The sequence below is a fragment of the Periplaneta americana genome, chromosome 12, assembly GCF_040183065.1.
Source record: "Periplaneta americana isolate PAMFEO1 chromosome 12, P.americana_PAMFEO1_priV1, whole genome shotgun sequence".
NCBI classification, from domain to species: Eukaryota; Metazoa; Arthropoda; class Insecta; order Blattodea; family Blattidae; genus Periplaneta; species Periplaneta americana.
In genome coordinates, this window is record NC_091128.1 from 98067119 (window position 1) to 98085222 (window position 18104).

Here is an 18104-nt window from a genome sequence, read left to right on the forward strand (position 1 = left end):
TAAACAAAATACAGCAAATTTAAATGGTTTAATTATGTGTTACCTAGTGAACTATGGCTTTCACGAGACGAGCATGCGCAATGTTATGTCTCTGGAACTTAGAAATTGTCGGCCGGCCCATTCTTTTTGCCGCTAAGTGTACCATAACTTGTCTTAATATAATCAATGCAGATAAGTTTTTATCATGTAATTTGAAAATGCTAACACAAATATTCTCTTTTAACTCATCTGGATGTGCAGATTTATTAACATACTCGTATTATTCACGTCACTTCATAAATGGAATACAAGAATTTTAAATCTAGAGATCTAAACAGCCATAATCTTATATTAATCATATGATTATCGGTGCATCAAATATCGTTCTAATCTTATTCATTGAAAATTTTTAAGTCAAGTTACATTGCCCCTTATTGAAAATTTTGTACGCTCTAATTGGGCAGAACAACCACCCGTTCGGACATCTGAGGAATTGTGGGACAGAGTTCTAGATCCATGGGAGGAGATTGCCAAGAATTTAGACTGAGGAATTAACTCAGAATTGACTGTCTCCTCTTGAAACACCATCCTGATTTTCTATATACATTGACTATGAACTGAATTCCAATTTTCATGTCATGTAAACGAACCCTGTCATATAATTTGCAAATCATGTGTTGATATTGTGCAATTTGAATGTTTTCAATGAGTTGTTCTTCCGGAAAGTTATAATGTACACTTCAAGCATGAGTTGTTGTGAGTTATCTTTCTTATCAACAATCAGCATTAATATGTCTTCCAGAATTCACTGTCTCCTTGTGGGACATTACCTTGAATTTCTATACACACTGTACATCAAACTCATATCGTATAAATGAGCTCTTTGACATAATTTGTAAATAAGACCTGAATCAAATAAAGTGAAGTGGGAGGCATTGCATACGTACAGTATATACATAATTTGTAAATAATAGATTGATATTGTGCATTTCGAATGTTTTCAATGAAATGTTCTTTGGAATGTTCATAATGCACACTTCATTCATGAATTGCTGTAAGTTTTCATTTCTGTCAGTTCACTGAAGGATGGAGCCTGTATACCATTAACATATCTTTCTGAATTCATTGTTTCCTCATAAAACCATCCCGATTTTTCTATACACATTGATAACACACCAAACTCCATTTTCACGCTGTATTCTTCTCCAATTAGTAAATACATTGTGTATGAATGTGTTCTTCACTACTCAGAAATGAATCAGCAACTGAGTCAGACACGCTCCCAGCGTGTTCGAGCTGCCATGTTTCCTGAGACACTGGAAGAAGGAATTGAAATTCCATCAACTCAGTTTGATCCAGCTCAACCCACTGCAGTTCAGAGACTGGCTGAACCGAGTCAGATGTTGAAGCATGCAGTTGTCAATCTCATCAATTATCAGGTATGTAACTTTGCCAATCTTAAAAATTAATGTAAGAAAGAAACGGAAATAGAGCAATTTTTTTTTTTTTTTTTTTTTTACAGCTGTAAAAGTGAGTTCGCAAACGTAATATACTAGAAATTCCTGGAAAATCAACCTGAAACTTCTTAGCTCACATAGCAATAGGCAATTTCAGTACTTATAGCTTTATAGAGATTGCAGTAGTGCATTGGGCGTATAAGCCGTGGAAACTGGGTTCAAATCCCGCTCCATCCTGGATTTATAACTTGTGTTAGGCAAGCCTATGGTCCAGACAACACAGGAGTTTTATCCAGGTACTCCAGTTCTCCTGTAACATCCCAACAATTCTCCATCATTATCATCATTCATTACAAGTGCAATGCCTGTGGTGCACTCTGAATAATTTCTGATGAGCTACTGTAAGTTGTCTACGCTTCTCAGCACTAGTGACAATTATGTATGATCTTATAGTCGGGGCATATAACAGAAGTTAAGGAACTCACCATTGGACAAAACAAAAACAAGATATTCTATTATTGTAGGCATCCTTCTAATTGTTGTTTTTGTCAGATCGTGTACTGCTGAAATTTCTGTTATAATTAGAATGGCAACATTTCTTGATATGATTTCAGTCTTCTTTTATTGCATCTTAGTTTTCACCATTATGTAACTATTTTGTTCATTTATGAGGTTTTTGTTTCTGTGCGTGATCTTAGTATTTTGTAGACAACTGTCCTTGAGGTATAGGCATCATAGAGCATGTTAGGCTGCTAATTTCAATGTAAAAATTGGTAAACAAACATGAAGTCCTATAGAAACATCCATTTCAGTGTTACTGAATTTTACAGCATTCATTAAACTTTTCTTTTAAAGTCTCTAAGAATTGTAATCGATTTAATCCATTTTTATTAAATTAAATTAATGTGATAGTAGTAAGTGATGATATTCATTCATTCATTCATTCATTTATTTATTTTATTCCATAGATCTTACATGAGCTATGAAGCTTTAGGATGTGGAACAAGTCAAAATTTTACAGTGTTACAATATTTGTAATATTTCATTTTGTTCAAGGTTATAACCGAAAATAAATATGAAGGGTACACGAGAATAACGATCAAGGTCCATTTTAGAAAGTTTCGAGAAAAACGAATTTTAAAGTTTAAGCACTTAATGCTTTGTTATGTGTGTATTTAATAGAAATTTACGTAGTGGAATGCCAAGAACGATTATTTCTTATAACTAGCTAGACCACATGATAGTACTTCGTTTCCACTATAAGATAGCATTATTAACTCAATTTCGATTTTTGATTGACCTTGATCGGTTTTTCTGTGTACCCTTCATATGTATCTGGCTGGGTTTTTATTTTTGGAATGAGTTGCTGCTATGTCATTGATTTGAATGATTTGGTGATCATTATTTTAATAACCGTTGCATGGGTTGAATTTAAAATTATCGAAACTCCACTGTAATACTTATAGGGCTTGTACCATCTTTTATTATGAGGGAGGAAGATGTACATAATAATGGGATATTTTTTTAGTGACTGCTGAATAAACTAGGGCAAGGGTAATAAGACTGTAGGTTGCATGACCCTCAAAATACTCTGATCTTAACCTCCTAAGATTTCTTTTTTTGGAGTTACGTGAAAAACTAAGTTTATGCAACCACAGACATTGAGGATCTTTGGTAGTGCATGATTGCAGACATTGCCAACATAACAGACATGTTACAACATACATGGCAGAAGATCATTTATTGTCTTGATGTTCAGATGGGGTGATGTGTTTGATGTAAATGACACTTTCAAATGATAAATAGCAAATAAATTATACTTGATGAGTTTACATTCAAATAAAACCTTCAGTTTTATTACATCTTGAACTATTACTGAAATTCGAAGGGAACAACTGAATTTAGACCTATAATGCTTTTCATATGACTCAGTTCATATGTCCCAACTTCTTCGTGATTACAATGTTATGTCTGGGCGCATGTAATATTTAAATTATAATAACTAACAGCAGCGGAGTCTTTACATTACAACTAGGCAATATTGCTTAAGTGCGAATACAACTAGGCAATATTGCTTAAATGCAAATGGCTCATGTTGTTATGGGCGGCTAAAAAGCTGCGACTTCCATGAACTAAGTTGCATGAAAAGGGGTATTATAACTCAAATGTCCTAACAGTAGCTGTTAAGAATAATTAATTATGCTTCTGCTGCAGTATTTCTTATGACATTAGCTAAAGGAAGAATAAAATATAAGTATGCCATTAAACAGATTGTTAGATGGGAATACTGTCTGATGATCCTGTGGTGTCTGAGTTCGCTGCATTGCACAATTTAGGAGCTGCTGACATAAATCACTGCCCAAGACCACTTTCGAACATAAAAGCTAGGACCACTAGAAATATTATGTTATTATGATACATTGAAAGTACAAAATATAGTGGAAGACAGTCTTACCAAAAGAAATGGGCAATAATAGATTTACTGAATTAACATTTTAGTACTTGCAAAGGGGACTCTGGAGGACCAAAACATATTGATATAATAATTCTATGGTGCTCGGTAGAAAGGGCGTAAGTCAGAAATGGGTGGTTTTGAGTTATGACTGTCATGTGAATACAAAAAAATACGCTTTTTTGGATGATGTAAGGAGCTTAATGTCTTATCCTCTTTGATAATGATATAGAGCTTCAGATTTCCAGCCCATCATAATGATATTGATCATATCAAACTTTGCTTTTGTTCTACTGACAACTTGCAATTTATGACACATCCTTTTTTATCATGCATTGTATAATTGACACCTTAGGCTATAATGGAACAGACTTTAGTCTAAGGTGACCAAATTTTGAAAATAAAAATGTGACATTTCAACATTTCATGTAAACGAGACAAATCTATTTAAAAGCGCAAACAGTGATGCAGTGTCAGGGGAGATGAGTAGAAGATGTCTACCCAAAAGTTACGAAATAATATCTATTATAATTTTTTTTATATGTTCTTTTAAAAAATCTAAACAGATTTCTTTTAACTTCTGATAAAGTTTATAAAGTTCCTTGTAATATATTTTAGGCACCTCCGAAATAAATTTTCTGCAGCCATGGTGAATACTGCATGTGGGGTAGACAGAGCATGATTTGTCTCTCCCGTCTGCTTCAGTCTCTCGTAGCTGCACCAGAGCACATTTGGTCACACTGTTGATGTAGTATGATATCTCGGTCTGCAAGAATAAATTAGCCTTTAGAAGAAATCAAAAAATCCAAAAATCAAAACATAAATACAGTTCTTTAGAAACACTAGACTTATGGTAATAGAAGAAACCTTCCATGAAAAACCATGATATTCAGAACGATTTGATCCAATCCGTCACTGATGCTTTAAGGAAAAATTTATTATTGTTCTCAGAATGATTTAGGTATTTTGCATCTATCCATACTTGTTTTTTTTTTTTTTTTACGCTTCACCACTGCAAAGAAAAAGTTAAGAAATTCGTAGTAGGCCTAAAAGTAATAACTTTCTCCCCAAGCAAACACTTCTTTTGAACTGATGAACTACAAGGCTCTAGCATTCTGCTAAAGAATGTGTTAAAAATGAACACAACATTTATTGAAAATGTGTCTTTACAACAATAATTGCTTCTTTGCATTTTTATCTGGAAATTCAACAAGTGATGGCAAATTTTTTAAACATAATTCTCACTTTTTTTAGGCAGAATACGTCAGTTCTTTCTTCAAGGTTCAGTTCTATTAAATTTTGTTTTTCAGTTTTTTTTTCCTGCCATTTCAATTACATATTTTTACTCGTAATCTGACTTCAAATAGTTCCATTTCACTTCTGGTGACATAATATAGTTTTAATCAACCTGAGCAGTTGACTTGTATTATGTTGAACAAATTTGTACCTAGTATCAAAAGGAGCCTTTAACTAAACCCACTGAAGTGGCACAGAAACTGAGGATAAGAAAAATAGTTTTTTCAGAAGAGTAAGACGCAAAAAAATAAGATTTAAATTCATCATAGGCAGCTAATATTGACACTGGACCTTGTATTGAGTATCAACAAATCTTTCAATTGTTCAACTCTTAACATTAGGAAAGCAGAAAAGCTGAACTATTTTATTCACAATACTTTCTTTGTCATCAGGCAAAACATCACAATATAGATAACACAAACCACATCACGAATGTTGAGCTGTATAGAGTTTAAGAAGAATGTTCATTTCCTGATAGTTCATTCAATGTAGTTGTCTCCACAAAAAGTAATCCAAAACATCCATTATATGGTTAGTTAGTGTTCACCAATCAGCTCTCTCTCTCTTCTGTCCCAATTTGAAATTCAGTTATCTTGATATTCTACACTGATTGAAAGAGTGATTGTTAACTGTTAGAAAGTGAAATTAATTAAGCGGAAAAACAATTTCAAATTAATTTTGTTTTTGTCATAGCCCCATTTATTAACACGTCAAAGTAATCGAAGGCTCCTCCCTCAAATAAAATTTTTACAATAGTATTCAGGGTAAACATGGGTGACATCATCCTACAACGTTCAGCCTTAACTGCGAAAAAAACGACATTCGCAATAATGTAGAATCAATTAAGAGAAACAGATGGTTTTAAAATGTTTGTATGAATGTTAGTTCTCACTGAAGTAATAATATATGTATAAAACCTTAATATAAAATACAATTTTCTTAGGGACAATGGGACACAACTGCAAAATCTGTATTAAAAAAAAACAGGACGTTTGCCAACTCTGTTTAAGCCCTAATACTGAACTTGTTGACATTCTGGTTTTAAATTCAAATTTTAACGTCCTAGCTGCAATACTTTACTCATTCCATAATCTTATTGAAATTATTTAATGGCAGGATGATGCTGATTTAGCCACTCGTGCTATACCAGAACTCATCAAACTTCTAAATGATGAGGATCAAGTGGTGGTGTCACAAGCTGCAATGATGGTGCACCAGCTATCCAAGAAAGAAGCTTCCAGGCATGCTATAATGAACAGTCCTCAAATGGTGGCTGCATTGGTTCGGGCCATCTCAAACAGCAATGATCTGGAATCAACCAAAGCAGCTGTTGGAACTTTACACAATTTGTCACATCACAGGCAGGGATTGCTTGCTATCTTCAAAAGTGGTGGTATTCCAGCACTGGTGAAACTTCTCAGGTTAGTCGTTCCTATTCTTTTCATTTATATACCATAATAAATGTTTGTACTTTGTCATAACATCATCAAATGATTGTTTCGGTACATAGAATGAAAGAAATCGTCAGTTGGACGTTTTAAAGTTTAGTGACCTTTTTCCTCCCAGGAGGTAGTTCAAAATTTGTAGAGGGATTCTGTTGTCATCCATTCTTAGTTAGGCCTATGTTGTATTCAGTGTTGATTGTAGCCTAATAAAATCGATGATGATGATGATGATGATGATGATGATGATTGTGATGAGTGCTACTTTTTGTGATGAAATATGTTTATAATGATTTTTATTGCTGACAACTTCCTTTGTAAATAAGAACATGCTAACGTACACTGTAGGCCTACTCCAATTTTAAGGGTCATTTTCAAAAATTTATATGCTCAGTCTGATTAAGCTGAAGGGTTTTGCATAGGACTGTGTCATGTGCTTGATGATAAATAAGAAAATTTGTTTGAACAAAAGTGATAGTGATTCTGAACAGCATTGGCACAAGTTCGATAATTGAGTCTGAAGATTGTTTGGCAGCAGTAGGTGTGGCTTCTTTCTTGCACTTTTGAAACCATTAACTGTCTCAGTGCTGATGATTTTATACATGATCGATTCCTTTTGACCTATTCTTGCCTCTCGTTGAGATTTTCACCATTTCTTGTTACATTCGCAAGCAGTATTCCATGGCATCTTCAAAATGGAGGCCTATATTTCTTTCTGAAAAGAAGATTATATAAACAAAATGTAAGTCTGTATTTCTCTCTGAAAATAAAATTATATAAAATTAATTTTGCATTAAATAAAGTAAATTTGCATTTTATTAGTTAGTTCTCTTTGAGCGCTTTACAACAACACCAAACACGTATATGTTACGTCAATCGGATGCTGAGATAAATTGAGTAGAGTGCTGCCACTTGGCTAAAAAGTGACAACATGAATACACACTCATTTTCAGCAAGAACGATTAGAAGAAGATTAAAAACACATGGCTTCACGTGCAAGTTGTTTTGCACGTGAGCTTGGGGAAATGAACACTGTAGAGCTGTTGTTGTCCTCTTCATATATGAGTTGCGCTTCTCTCTGCACTAATTTGATGGATGTATACGAGTTTGGAGAAGGAGAAGATAATATTATCAACCCTTATTGTGTACAGATACAGATTCTGTTTTTACCTCTTCTTCATTTATGTGAAAAATACGAGAGTAATCCAGGAAGTAACGACCATTTGGCTTTAATTGATTAAAAAAATACTTATTAACCAAAAACATGTCACATACAAATTTGAAGCTTACTTTATTTCTCCACATATTCACCTCCGTTATTTAAGCATTTGCCATATCTGTCCACGAGCTTTAGAATTTCCGTGTTGTAGTCATCTGCCACTAGTCCTTTAAGCAAGTTGTTCACTGCATTCTTCAACTCATCACTTCCAAAACATTTTCCGCCCAGAAACTCTTTGAACTCCTTGAAAAAGGAAAATCACTAGGAGCAAGGTCCGGACTATAGGGTGGGTGATCAAAAAGTTCTCATCGAATTTGTTCCAGCAAACCTCTGGTTGCAGCAGCAGTGTGAGGGCTGGCATTGTTGTGAAGAAGCACAATACCATGGGATAGCATTCCACGCCTACGGCAAGCAATCCAAAACCCACAAACCCATTTCCGTAATTACTTTGAATGTTTCATTGTTGAAAATAAAATTATGGAGTTTCGTGACCAATGAATGTACGATTCTACGATATTCGTAAAAAAAAATTGTGTTTAACAAAAAAAAATTTGCTGAATTCGCAAAAAAAAATAACAACTGAAAAAAACCAAGCAAAGTTCGTGGCAAATCGCGATCATAAGACATGTCCACAGCAGTCTCGTTCATATCTATAAAAATTTTAACTCTCTGAATCGATTAGCAGAAATTCTGGAAAATCAGGTGTCCCTAGTAATGAGTGATTTTCGTTCCCTCTGTTGCAGTTCTCCAGTGGAGTCAGTATTATTTTATGCCATCACTACTCTGCACAATCTTCTGCTTCACCAGGAAGGTTCGAAAATGGCAGTTCGACTTGCTGGTGGTTTGCAGAAAATGGTGGCTCTTCTACAACGCAACAATGTAAAATTCTTAGCCATTGTGACAGACTGCTTGCAGATCCTGGCATATGGAAATCAGGAAAGCAAGCTGATCATTTTGGCATCACAAGGACCTGTCGAACTTGTTCGTATCATGAGATCATATGACTATGAGAAGCTTCTCTGGACCACATCACGAGTATTGAAAGGTAAGGTTTTATTTTCTTTTATTGCTTTCTTATTAAATTTCGTGATACTGAAATAATTTGATGTTGAAATATTTAGTTTTCTTGTAGAAAATCACTATATAGCAATAAAAAGAAGTTCCAAACACAGTTGGATGTCGTTATTAGCATGTAATGTTGTCAGGTTCTTTATCTTGTTTTAATTCTCTTCCTATTTCTCTTTGTTCTGTTTTTTTTTCCTCCCTTCCCTTTCTCCTATCCTGCAGACAATGGTTTTTGGTTTGTTATATGATCGTGTGGCCATGTTGCCTTCTTGGTCTTCACCCACGTTCTTTCTAATAATTTTTATCATTTTGGAGTAGTGGTCAGCATGTCTGCAGTAGACCTGGGTTCAGATCCTGGTTGGGGCAAGTTGTCTGGTTGAGGTTTTTTCTGGGGTTTTCTGGGTAACTTTCAGTGCTTGACCCTGGGCTCATTTCGCCGTCATTATCACCTTTATCTTCATCCTGCCTACTGCTATACTCATGTCATCCTACCATATGAGGCTAACAGAATCCGATCTAATGGGTGCCTCAACCTCAGAACAGGATTCTTCATCATAACTGTCAAAAAGTAGGCAGAGACGCAAATGGCTACACATCAGTATGCACGGTGTTAGTTAAAAAAAAAAAACGTAACTCTATCAATATTCATCCTTTCCTGCTTGTATTTATATAAGAAATTTGTAGTTTCTTACTTGCATACAGTTTTATGTTAAATTTACCTTTCATTGAAGTGAAGTTAGGGGTGGATATGCCAAAAGTTGAAAGTAGAAACTCAGTTTCCACAAAGAGAGAACGAGTATAGAATGTGTTATACTTTTGTACTGACTGGCAGTGGTTCAGCAGTAAGTGCTATAACACAATAGATTTGTGTGTATTTGGTGATCCTGAAACAGAAATAGGTAGAGATATTGAGATCAATATCATTTCTATTCAATATTATGAAGCACTTTTGCAAGTCGAAGTTATAGGTGAATGTTTATCTGTTTTCAGTTCTGTCTGTGTGCTCAAGCAACAAGCCAGCAATTGTAGAAGCTGGAGGAATGCAGGCTCTGGCAATGCACCTTGGACATCCAAGTCAGCGCCTTGTTCAGAATTGCCTGTGGACTCTGAGAAACTTGTCAGATGCAGGAACGAAAGTGGTGAGATAAATAGATTGTCCCTTAGTCCTTAGATGCTGCTGTTTGTTTTTTAAACGTTTCAAATTTTTGTTTTAAAGTTATTATGTTACAAACCACACAGTATTTAAAGTCGGATGTATTCATGTGCTTAAATGTTTTCCAGTTCTGCATGATGTCTAATAAATTAATTTATATTTTTCAAATACCAATGCCATTTGTTTACTGTTTCTTCTTTAGCCTACTTCATTCCATCTCCTTTGTTTGCCTTATAAGCATAAACAGATTTCATAGTCAGAATACAAGTGTTGTATTCAATTTACAAGATATTTCTATTGTGTAAGAGTACCTTCTAAACTTTCCCGACCGCTCTTAAGGTCAGAGGCAGCCAGGTAATGGTCGACTTACATTTGCCAAGCTCGTCAATTGTCATAAAGAGGATAAGTGCAAAAGGTTCTTTTTGTGTTACAGGACGGGCTTGAAGGTCTGTTGCAAAGCTTGGTCCAGCTGTTGGTATCAACAGATGTGAATGTAGTGACATGTGCTGCTGGCATTTTGTCAAATCTGACATGCAATAACCAGCGTAATAAAGTGACAGTGTGCCAGGTGGGTGGTGTGGATGCCCTGGTTCGTACAATCTGCAATGCAGGTGATCGTGAAGAGATCACAGAGCCTGCAGTGTGTGCTCTGCGTCACCTGACATCACGACACGTGGAATCCGAAATGGCACAGAATGGTGTTCGTCTGAACTATGGCATGCAAGTTATAGTAAAATTGCTCCAGGCACCATCTCGATGGCCGCTGGTAAAGGCAGTGATAGGGCTAATCAGGAATTTGGCCCTCTGCCCAGCAAATCATGCCCCATTGCGTGAACATGGAGCTATCCACCATCTTGTTCGTCTTCTCATGAGGGCTTTCCAGGATACACAGAGGGTAAGTCATCAGTATCAGTATTGATTAATTTATCAACTTAATGGCTTCTTAAAGACATAACGTGATATGTAAATGTAATGCTTGTACTGTTCTCCAACCAGAAGAACACAACCTGAGCAACACTAGGGAGAAAGCATGACACATCATACTATGCTACTACTGACTAAGAAAGCAGCAATCAGTTACTAAATTGTAATGCATTGTTCTTTTGAACAATATAAGGGCAATGTTTTCAAGGTTAATATAGCTGAGAAGCTTGTCTTATTGCCAGCCAATCACAAATCTAGAATCCACACCTGCAAGTGACAGATTCCCAACACGCCTCTTCTCTGCCACACACATTCTCCTGGTTGGAGTTCTGTAGACACATATGAATGTAACTAGAAGTTACAGTGTAATATTTTTAGTTTTTTATACCCATTTTTGTTCCGATAAGTTTTGTGTTAACCAATTTGCTCTTGTGTCCTGCACCGTGGCATTGCGGTCTAAGGCATCCTGCCTAGGACTTGCATTACGGAATGTGCACTGGTTCGAGTCCTCATGGGAGAAGAAATTTTCTCATGAAATTTCGGCCAGTGTATGGGACCAGTGTCCACCCAACATCGTGATGCACTTGGGGAGCTATGATAGATAGCGAAAATCCAGTTTTGCAAACCAGCTATAAGGGCTGGAGGGATAATCGTGCTAACCACACGATACCTCCACACTGGTTGGATGATCGTTCACCTCTTCGGCATGTGGACGTGAGGCCAGCAGCTGGCTGGTCGGTTTTGGCCCTTCATGGACTGTAGCGCCATCGAAAAAATATATATATATATATATATATATATATATATGCTCTTGTCACATATACAGATTTTTAGTTTAAAATTCACAGTTTCACTTAGAAAGGCTTTTCAGCACACTGTTAAGACAGGTAGACTTGCCTACAGTCATTTGTGATTGGTAAAAGTATCCTTTTATATGCTATGATGAGTCTGCATGGAGCGCAAGATTTCATGATCTTAACACTAGAATGAGTTACTGTTATTGGCACCACTTTCTGACTGCCTTTTACCCATGGAAAAGACCTGTTACTCAATTCGACAGGAGGCTGAGTGGAGTCTTGGGCCGTTCTTGAAGTTCCTGCGAAAAAATCCTGCCAGCAACTGAGCTACTCAGCTCCAGTCATAAGTTGAAGTATTTGAATGGAATTAAGAACTAATAACATTGTGTAAACCATTGATAGTTCTAGATGTCAAAATGGTATACCCGTTTACAGAGGATGAATCAAAATAGTTTACCTTTAAAGCTGTTCCTGTACCAACTCATAGGAACCACGAGAGTTCATGTATACACAGTAAGGGCCTCTCCGACTTGCCATCAAGTTACAACAAATCCTCACAACATTTTCTCGAAATATTAAAAAAATATTCAAAATGGCTTGTTTGTATTAGATCTTTTGCCTGCACAAAATACATACACCACTGGATACTGAGAGTGCTCTTAAATTTCGAAGTATGGATTATTCTAAGCTGTACAGTTTAGGGAAAGGGCATTATCGAACCTTTGTTGGATATGTAGTGCACCACAATGTCATACAGACTGCATTGGAAAACTAAGTAATTTTCTTGATGTGTACCATCGAAGTTGAATCCAAGAACTTCCCCATCTCGTAAACTACAAAGAAACAAAATGTCAAGTGTGTAGAGATACCATAAAACAGTGAATAAAATACATCAAACTCGATAAATAAACCAATGTAAATGGTGAAAAAGTCGTTATTTAAATATGTAGATCGTGAAAAAGTTCTTTTAAGTATGTAAATCGTTAAAAAAAAAAAGCATGTATTTATACATGTATATAGTGAAGAAAAAATTTGAATGTAAACATGAAAATCACTTTAAAAAATTTGTAATAAAACACTCATTCCCATACAAACTTCCCTGGTTTTAATAAGGCCAGTTACACACTAGATAGATAAAAGTGTCATATAAATGTCAAAAACATTTGGCTTATGTTCATTTGCACAGTATGACAGGCTGCTTGGCTGCCAAATTATAAAAAAAAAAAACATTCCTTCTTAGTCATTGTTGCGTATTTTTCCTGAAAATGTCTTTCACACTTCTTATTGTGTTACTGTCACAGTTTCACTTACAAAGGTGAAAGCATTGCGCATGCATGACATACAGATTTTCACTTTTCACATCTGGGAAGCCATACTTTCCACTTGATAAAACATGAAAGACAAACCCATTTTCGTGCTTATTTTGAATGTTCCAATGTCGAAAATAAAATAATGTAATTTTGTGATCAGTGAATGTATGATTCAGCAATATTCCTAAAAGAAATCGTGTTTAATGCAAAAAATTGCCAAATTCGCAAAAATGGGAAAAACTAGCAAAATTCGGAAATATGGCGATTCTAAAACATGTCTACAGAACGAGTCTTGTTCATGAATATGTATAAAAATTTTAATTCTCTGACTCAGAAGAAATTTGTGAAAAAAATCATTCGTGAAAATCATGTGTCTACAAAAGCGTGCTTTCTCCCCCCCCCCCCTTCATATTATTTCTTTAGTCGGAAAAATTGATATGCAGACTGTTTTCTAATGTATTTACCAACATTTTCCAGTAAGTGGAAAAATTGTAAATTATTATTATTGTAAATTAAATAATCTGTGTAGTTTCAAAAGTTTGCATGTGACAGGAAGTTTGTGCATGTAAGATGGTTGTTGATGTATTGAATTTCAGAGGTCCTCAGTTGCTAGTAGTGGCAGCCAGCAACCTGGAGCTTATGCTGATGGTGTGAGGATGGAGGAGATTGTAGAAGGAACAGTTGGAGCTCTACACATTCTGGCCAGAGAATCGAACAATAGAGCCATAATTAGAGGACAGCTGGTCATTCCTATATTTGTTCAGGTTTGTGCAAATGACTGAAATAGACTGTAAGATAAATGTGATGTTATTTTGTAACAAGGTGTGAAAACATTTTTCGCATACTTGTGGGATACTGTATTTTCTCGAATACTCCACGCCCTCGAATAAGCTGCCCACTCCACTTTTGAAAAGCAAAAAATAAACAAATAAATAAAACAGAAGCATATTACAAAACTAAAACTTTTAACAAATAATTTATTCACGACAAATTAAAATCAATTGAACACAAATACCTCAGTTAACAAATTTTATCCTGGAACAACGCATTTCAAACCCATCCTATTCACACACACACACACACACACACTACATGCATGTCACTTGTCTCAATCGTCTGTTTACATGATACCTTGTAACATTACTAGCACGTGTCAGTAAATTAACTACCTTTATTTTGTAAGACATTCTATAGTTTGATATAATAAATACCATACCTGCTATTACTATTAGTTTATTCATTCTGTTTTTGTCAACACCATCATTATCGCCTGAGCATTCTTCTACAATCATCCTCTGTTCTATTGAGCTGGTTGGAGATGCTACACTTTTTGAAGCTCTTTGGAACTAGAGGGAGTGATATGTGTGCTCATGCACCACGAATCCATTGAAAATATAAGATATAAACTATACACTTACCACACTCGAACTTAATTTACCTGCGTGGGAAGATAATGATGGCATGTGCTACCACCTTAGAAGTTACACGGGACTGGGACGAGAATCAGACAATGTTGTTTTAATTCACACAACGCATGTGTTAACAAGCCAACTCAAAGTCAACCTGGACATTGTATGCACGTGCAACTTGTAAACATAGACACGGCAACACCATCCCATTACCATGGTTACGCTTCTCGTGATTGGTTGATTTGAATGGTTGCCATGGTAACATGCTAAAGGCGCAATTTGTCAGGTCGGAAATAGTTTTGGACACACCATAATAAAAATTATTATACAGACGTTTAACTGTTTTATACTTACACGTGAATAGCTCATGTGTAAATTGTAAATTCATGTGTAGCCTAAATTCCTGACTAATATTCACTAAATACATCTTATATAAAATTATAACTGGTACACAGCTATGTCATAGTCTCGTCATTATTTCATTACGAAAGGTAACAGAATAACTGAGATTCTCTATTATAACCGATAGTGTGCTGTGCTAAGTATCGATAGTACAACTGGGCCTGATCGATTACCATGCTATATGTTGTATAGCTGCAGTAATATTATTCTGTGTCCTTTGTTTTTCTGTGGTTACAAAACAGCTATCACCATAAAATGACAATTGATACAAACACTGTTAAGAGAGGCAGCCTTTTATTCTCTATACAGTAGAACCTTGATTATCCGTCACCCTGTTATTCGATTGGTGGATTATTCGACTGTCCTTTTTTGACTTAGAAAAATACTAAGTACAGTATATTATGTTAGTACAGTAGAACCTCTATTATCCGTGGTAATGAAGGGAGTGGATTGAACGGTTAATCGAAAAACTCGGATAATCCGTACTATAATATATTTTCGTAAATTAAGTGCATAGGCCTAAGAGTTAGGCCTATAGTTCAGTACTTTTCTACGTGCCCTTATGTTTAACATGCTAGTTAGTGGATCAGAAGTTCACTAATTTAAGTTCAGCTGTCAGTGACTGGTTTTAAGTGACAAGAATGGCGATGGTTGTCTACGAAAAGATAGGAGTAGAGGTATCGTGTTGTAGATTTACATTTCTTACTTTATACACTTTATCTTTGTTTTATAATAAATGGTGCACAGTGTAAGTTGTAACGCCAATCTCGTATTGTAATTCGACATGAGCTATAGATTCTACTTCTCCAAATCCCTCAATCACTTGCACTTTTTTTTTTCGATACTAAGCTCAACACATTTTCTTTCGACACTCTTGAGAGACATTCTACATAGAAGTTAAACAGTACAGCCACTCGAACAATAGGACAAAGACCAAATAATGCACGGGTTTACAATTGTGTGAAAGTTACTGAGGTCATTTCTTTGAAATCAGATGGTGACTATTTTACAAATTGGGAAAAACACCCCCTCCCACATGTAACTGCTTTTGTTGCCGGAAGTGTGCGGAAGCATTCCTACGACATATCGTGTAATGGTAAGTGCTTAGGCCAATAGAAAATAGGGCGAGAAAAACAGTCTGATAATCTGCCAATCGGTTAATAGAGTGATGGATAATCAGGGTTCTACTGTACACATTTTTTCTACAGAGGGTTATTACCAGCCTTTACTATTACATAGTACGTAGTAGGAATACTACTGTTACAAGCAAATAGAAACACTTACTTTTGGAAGGGGATGTTTATCACAGCCTGTAAAATAGTCACTATCTGCTTTCAAAGAAATGACTCCAAGAACTTCCACACAATTGCAAACCCATGGATCATTTAATCATTCTGTGCAAAATGTTGAAAGAAAACCTGTTGAGTAGTTTGGGAAAGGAAAATCCGTGGCTCTTCTCGCATAAAAATACGAGATTGTCAGTAAAAATGTGCACGATTTAATAAAACCAAACAAGGATAAAATGTTATGTATTACTGTATTTCACTATTTTTATTAATTATAACCAGCGTAATAGTATAGTGTGTAGTGTGAAGACACCAGTGGTTGCAGTACAGTAGAAGTTTTAATATCCAATATTCAGTATACTCTGCCTTATGTAGAAGCCCTTAACTGTTAAGAGAGGTTGTTATTGTATTCTTATAGTAAATGTGTGTATGTATGTATGTATGTATGTATATATATATATATATATAATATTATATATACATTTATTTTAATTTGGTTGGTTCTGTTTCTGATTTCAGTTGTTATTTAATGAAATAGAAAATATTCAACGAGTTGCTGCAGGTGTATTGTGCGAGTTGGCTGCTGATAAGGAAGGTGCAGAGATGATTGAACAGGAGGGAGCTACAGCCCCACTGACTGAGTTGCTTCATTCACGCAATGAAGGAGTTGGTAAGCATTATGTTACCTACTATGTTTATCTTTTAGTTACATTCATATATATTTATGCGAATACCATCTGCTGACTTCATATCATTGTTGATTGATAAATACTAACAAAAACTTCATATTTAACCCCCTTTCGAAAATTGAAGATCTGGGAGTAAATAGTGATAACTAGGACTCTGAAGTTGAGGACCTGTAAATTGCCTAAAAAGACCTTTAATAAGACCTAAAGATATCCTAAAAAGGACCTAAAGACTGAAAAAAACGAGGACCTTCAATCCATATCTGCATGGGCCAGAAAGTTTGGTTTGACTCTCAATGCAAGAAAATCACAAGCAATCCTAGTGGGACACCAACGTCTATTATGCAACATTACTCCTGCTCTTCCAGTCAAGTTAAACGACACAATAATCCCTTTTGCTTCCTGTGTTAAAAACCTTGGAGTTTACTTTGACACGCATTTAAACTGGAATTATCAAGTAACCCATATTATCAAAAAAGTGCTTTCCATACTACATTCCTTAAACAGCATTCGAAAATTCCTCCCGCTATCACTCAAGAAAATACTAGTGGAAACACTAGTAATGCCCCACTTCGATTATTGTGATTCTCTACTGACCGACCTCAATGTCAACCAGTCTCAAAGATTACGTGTTCATAATTCTTGTGTTCGCTTCGTCTGCGATGTCAGTCGCGCTGACCACATTACCCCATCCTTCCAAACTCTAAACTGGCTACGGCTTAACGAACGTAGAAATTTTCATTCTCTTGTTCTCCTTTCCCAAGTCCTTCACACCTCTACACCTACCTACCTTGCCTCCCGTTTCAGTTACCTGTCATCATATCATAATCTCTTCACATGCACGCAAATAGCCTCATACTAGCCATACCAACACATAAGACTTCATCGTATTCATCATCATACACAATCTCACTTTCGCGCTTGTGGAATACCCTACCCAGTAACATCAGAGACTGTCGGAATTTAGTAGCGTTCAAAAGCAAACTTATTAAGCATTTTCTTACTGCGTAGAGTAGGTTTAATTTTTACTTAGTTAATAAAAAAAAAGTCTCTCAATTTTTACAATGAACTGCCTAGCTTTTATTAGTCTGTTAATTCTTTTAGTACTTTGATTTTTATTGTATTTGTAAATTCAGTATTAATTGTAATTATAATTGTAATTGTATTCTTTATATTGTAGTTGTAATCCCCTGGTAGAGGGGAAGAGAAGGCCTCATGGCCTTATCT

The 18104-nt window shown here is 35.6% G+C and overlaps 1 protein-coding gene across 4 annotated transcripts in view; it reads left to right on the forward strand.

Moving 5' to 3' along the window:
• arm (armadillo) overlaps nt 1–18104 on the forward strand; it is a 58488-nt gene that overhangs the window by 25427 nt on the left and 14957 nt on the right. For all 4 annotated transcript variants that reach the window (XM_069841762.1, XM_069841765.1, XM_069841764.1 and 1 more), the window contains exons 4-10: nt 1231–1418; nt 6301–6605; nt 8589–8890; nt 9901–10049; nt 10497–10958; nt 13691–13858; nt 16711–16861. In XM_069841762.1, the coding sequence (XP_069697863.1) occupies nt 1231–1418; nt 6301–6605; nt 8589–8890; nt 9901–10049; nt 10497–10958; nt 13691–13858; nt 16711–16861 (1725 nt within the window). The remainder of the gene's footprint in view (nt 1–1230; nt 1419–6300; nt 6606–8588; nt 8891–9900; nt 10050–10496; nt 10959–13690; nt 13859–16710; nt 16862–18104) is intronic.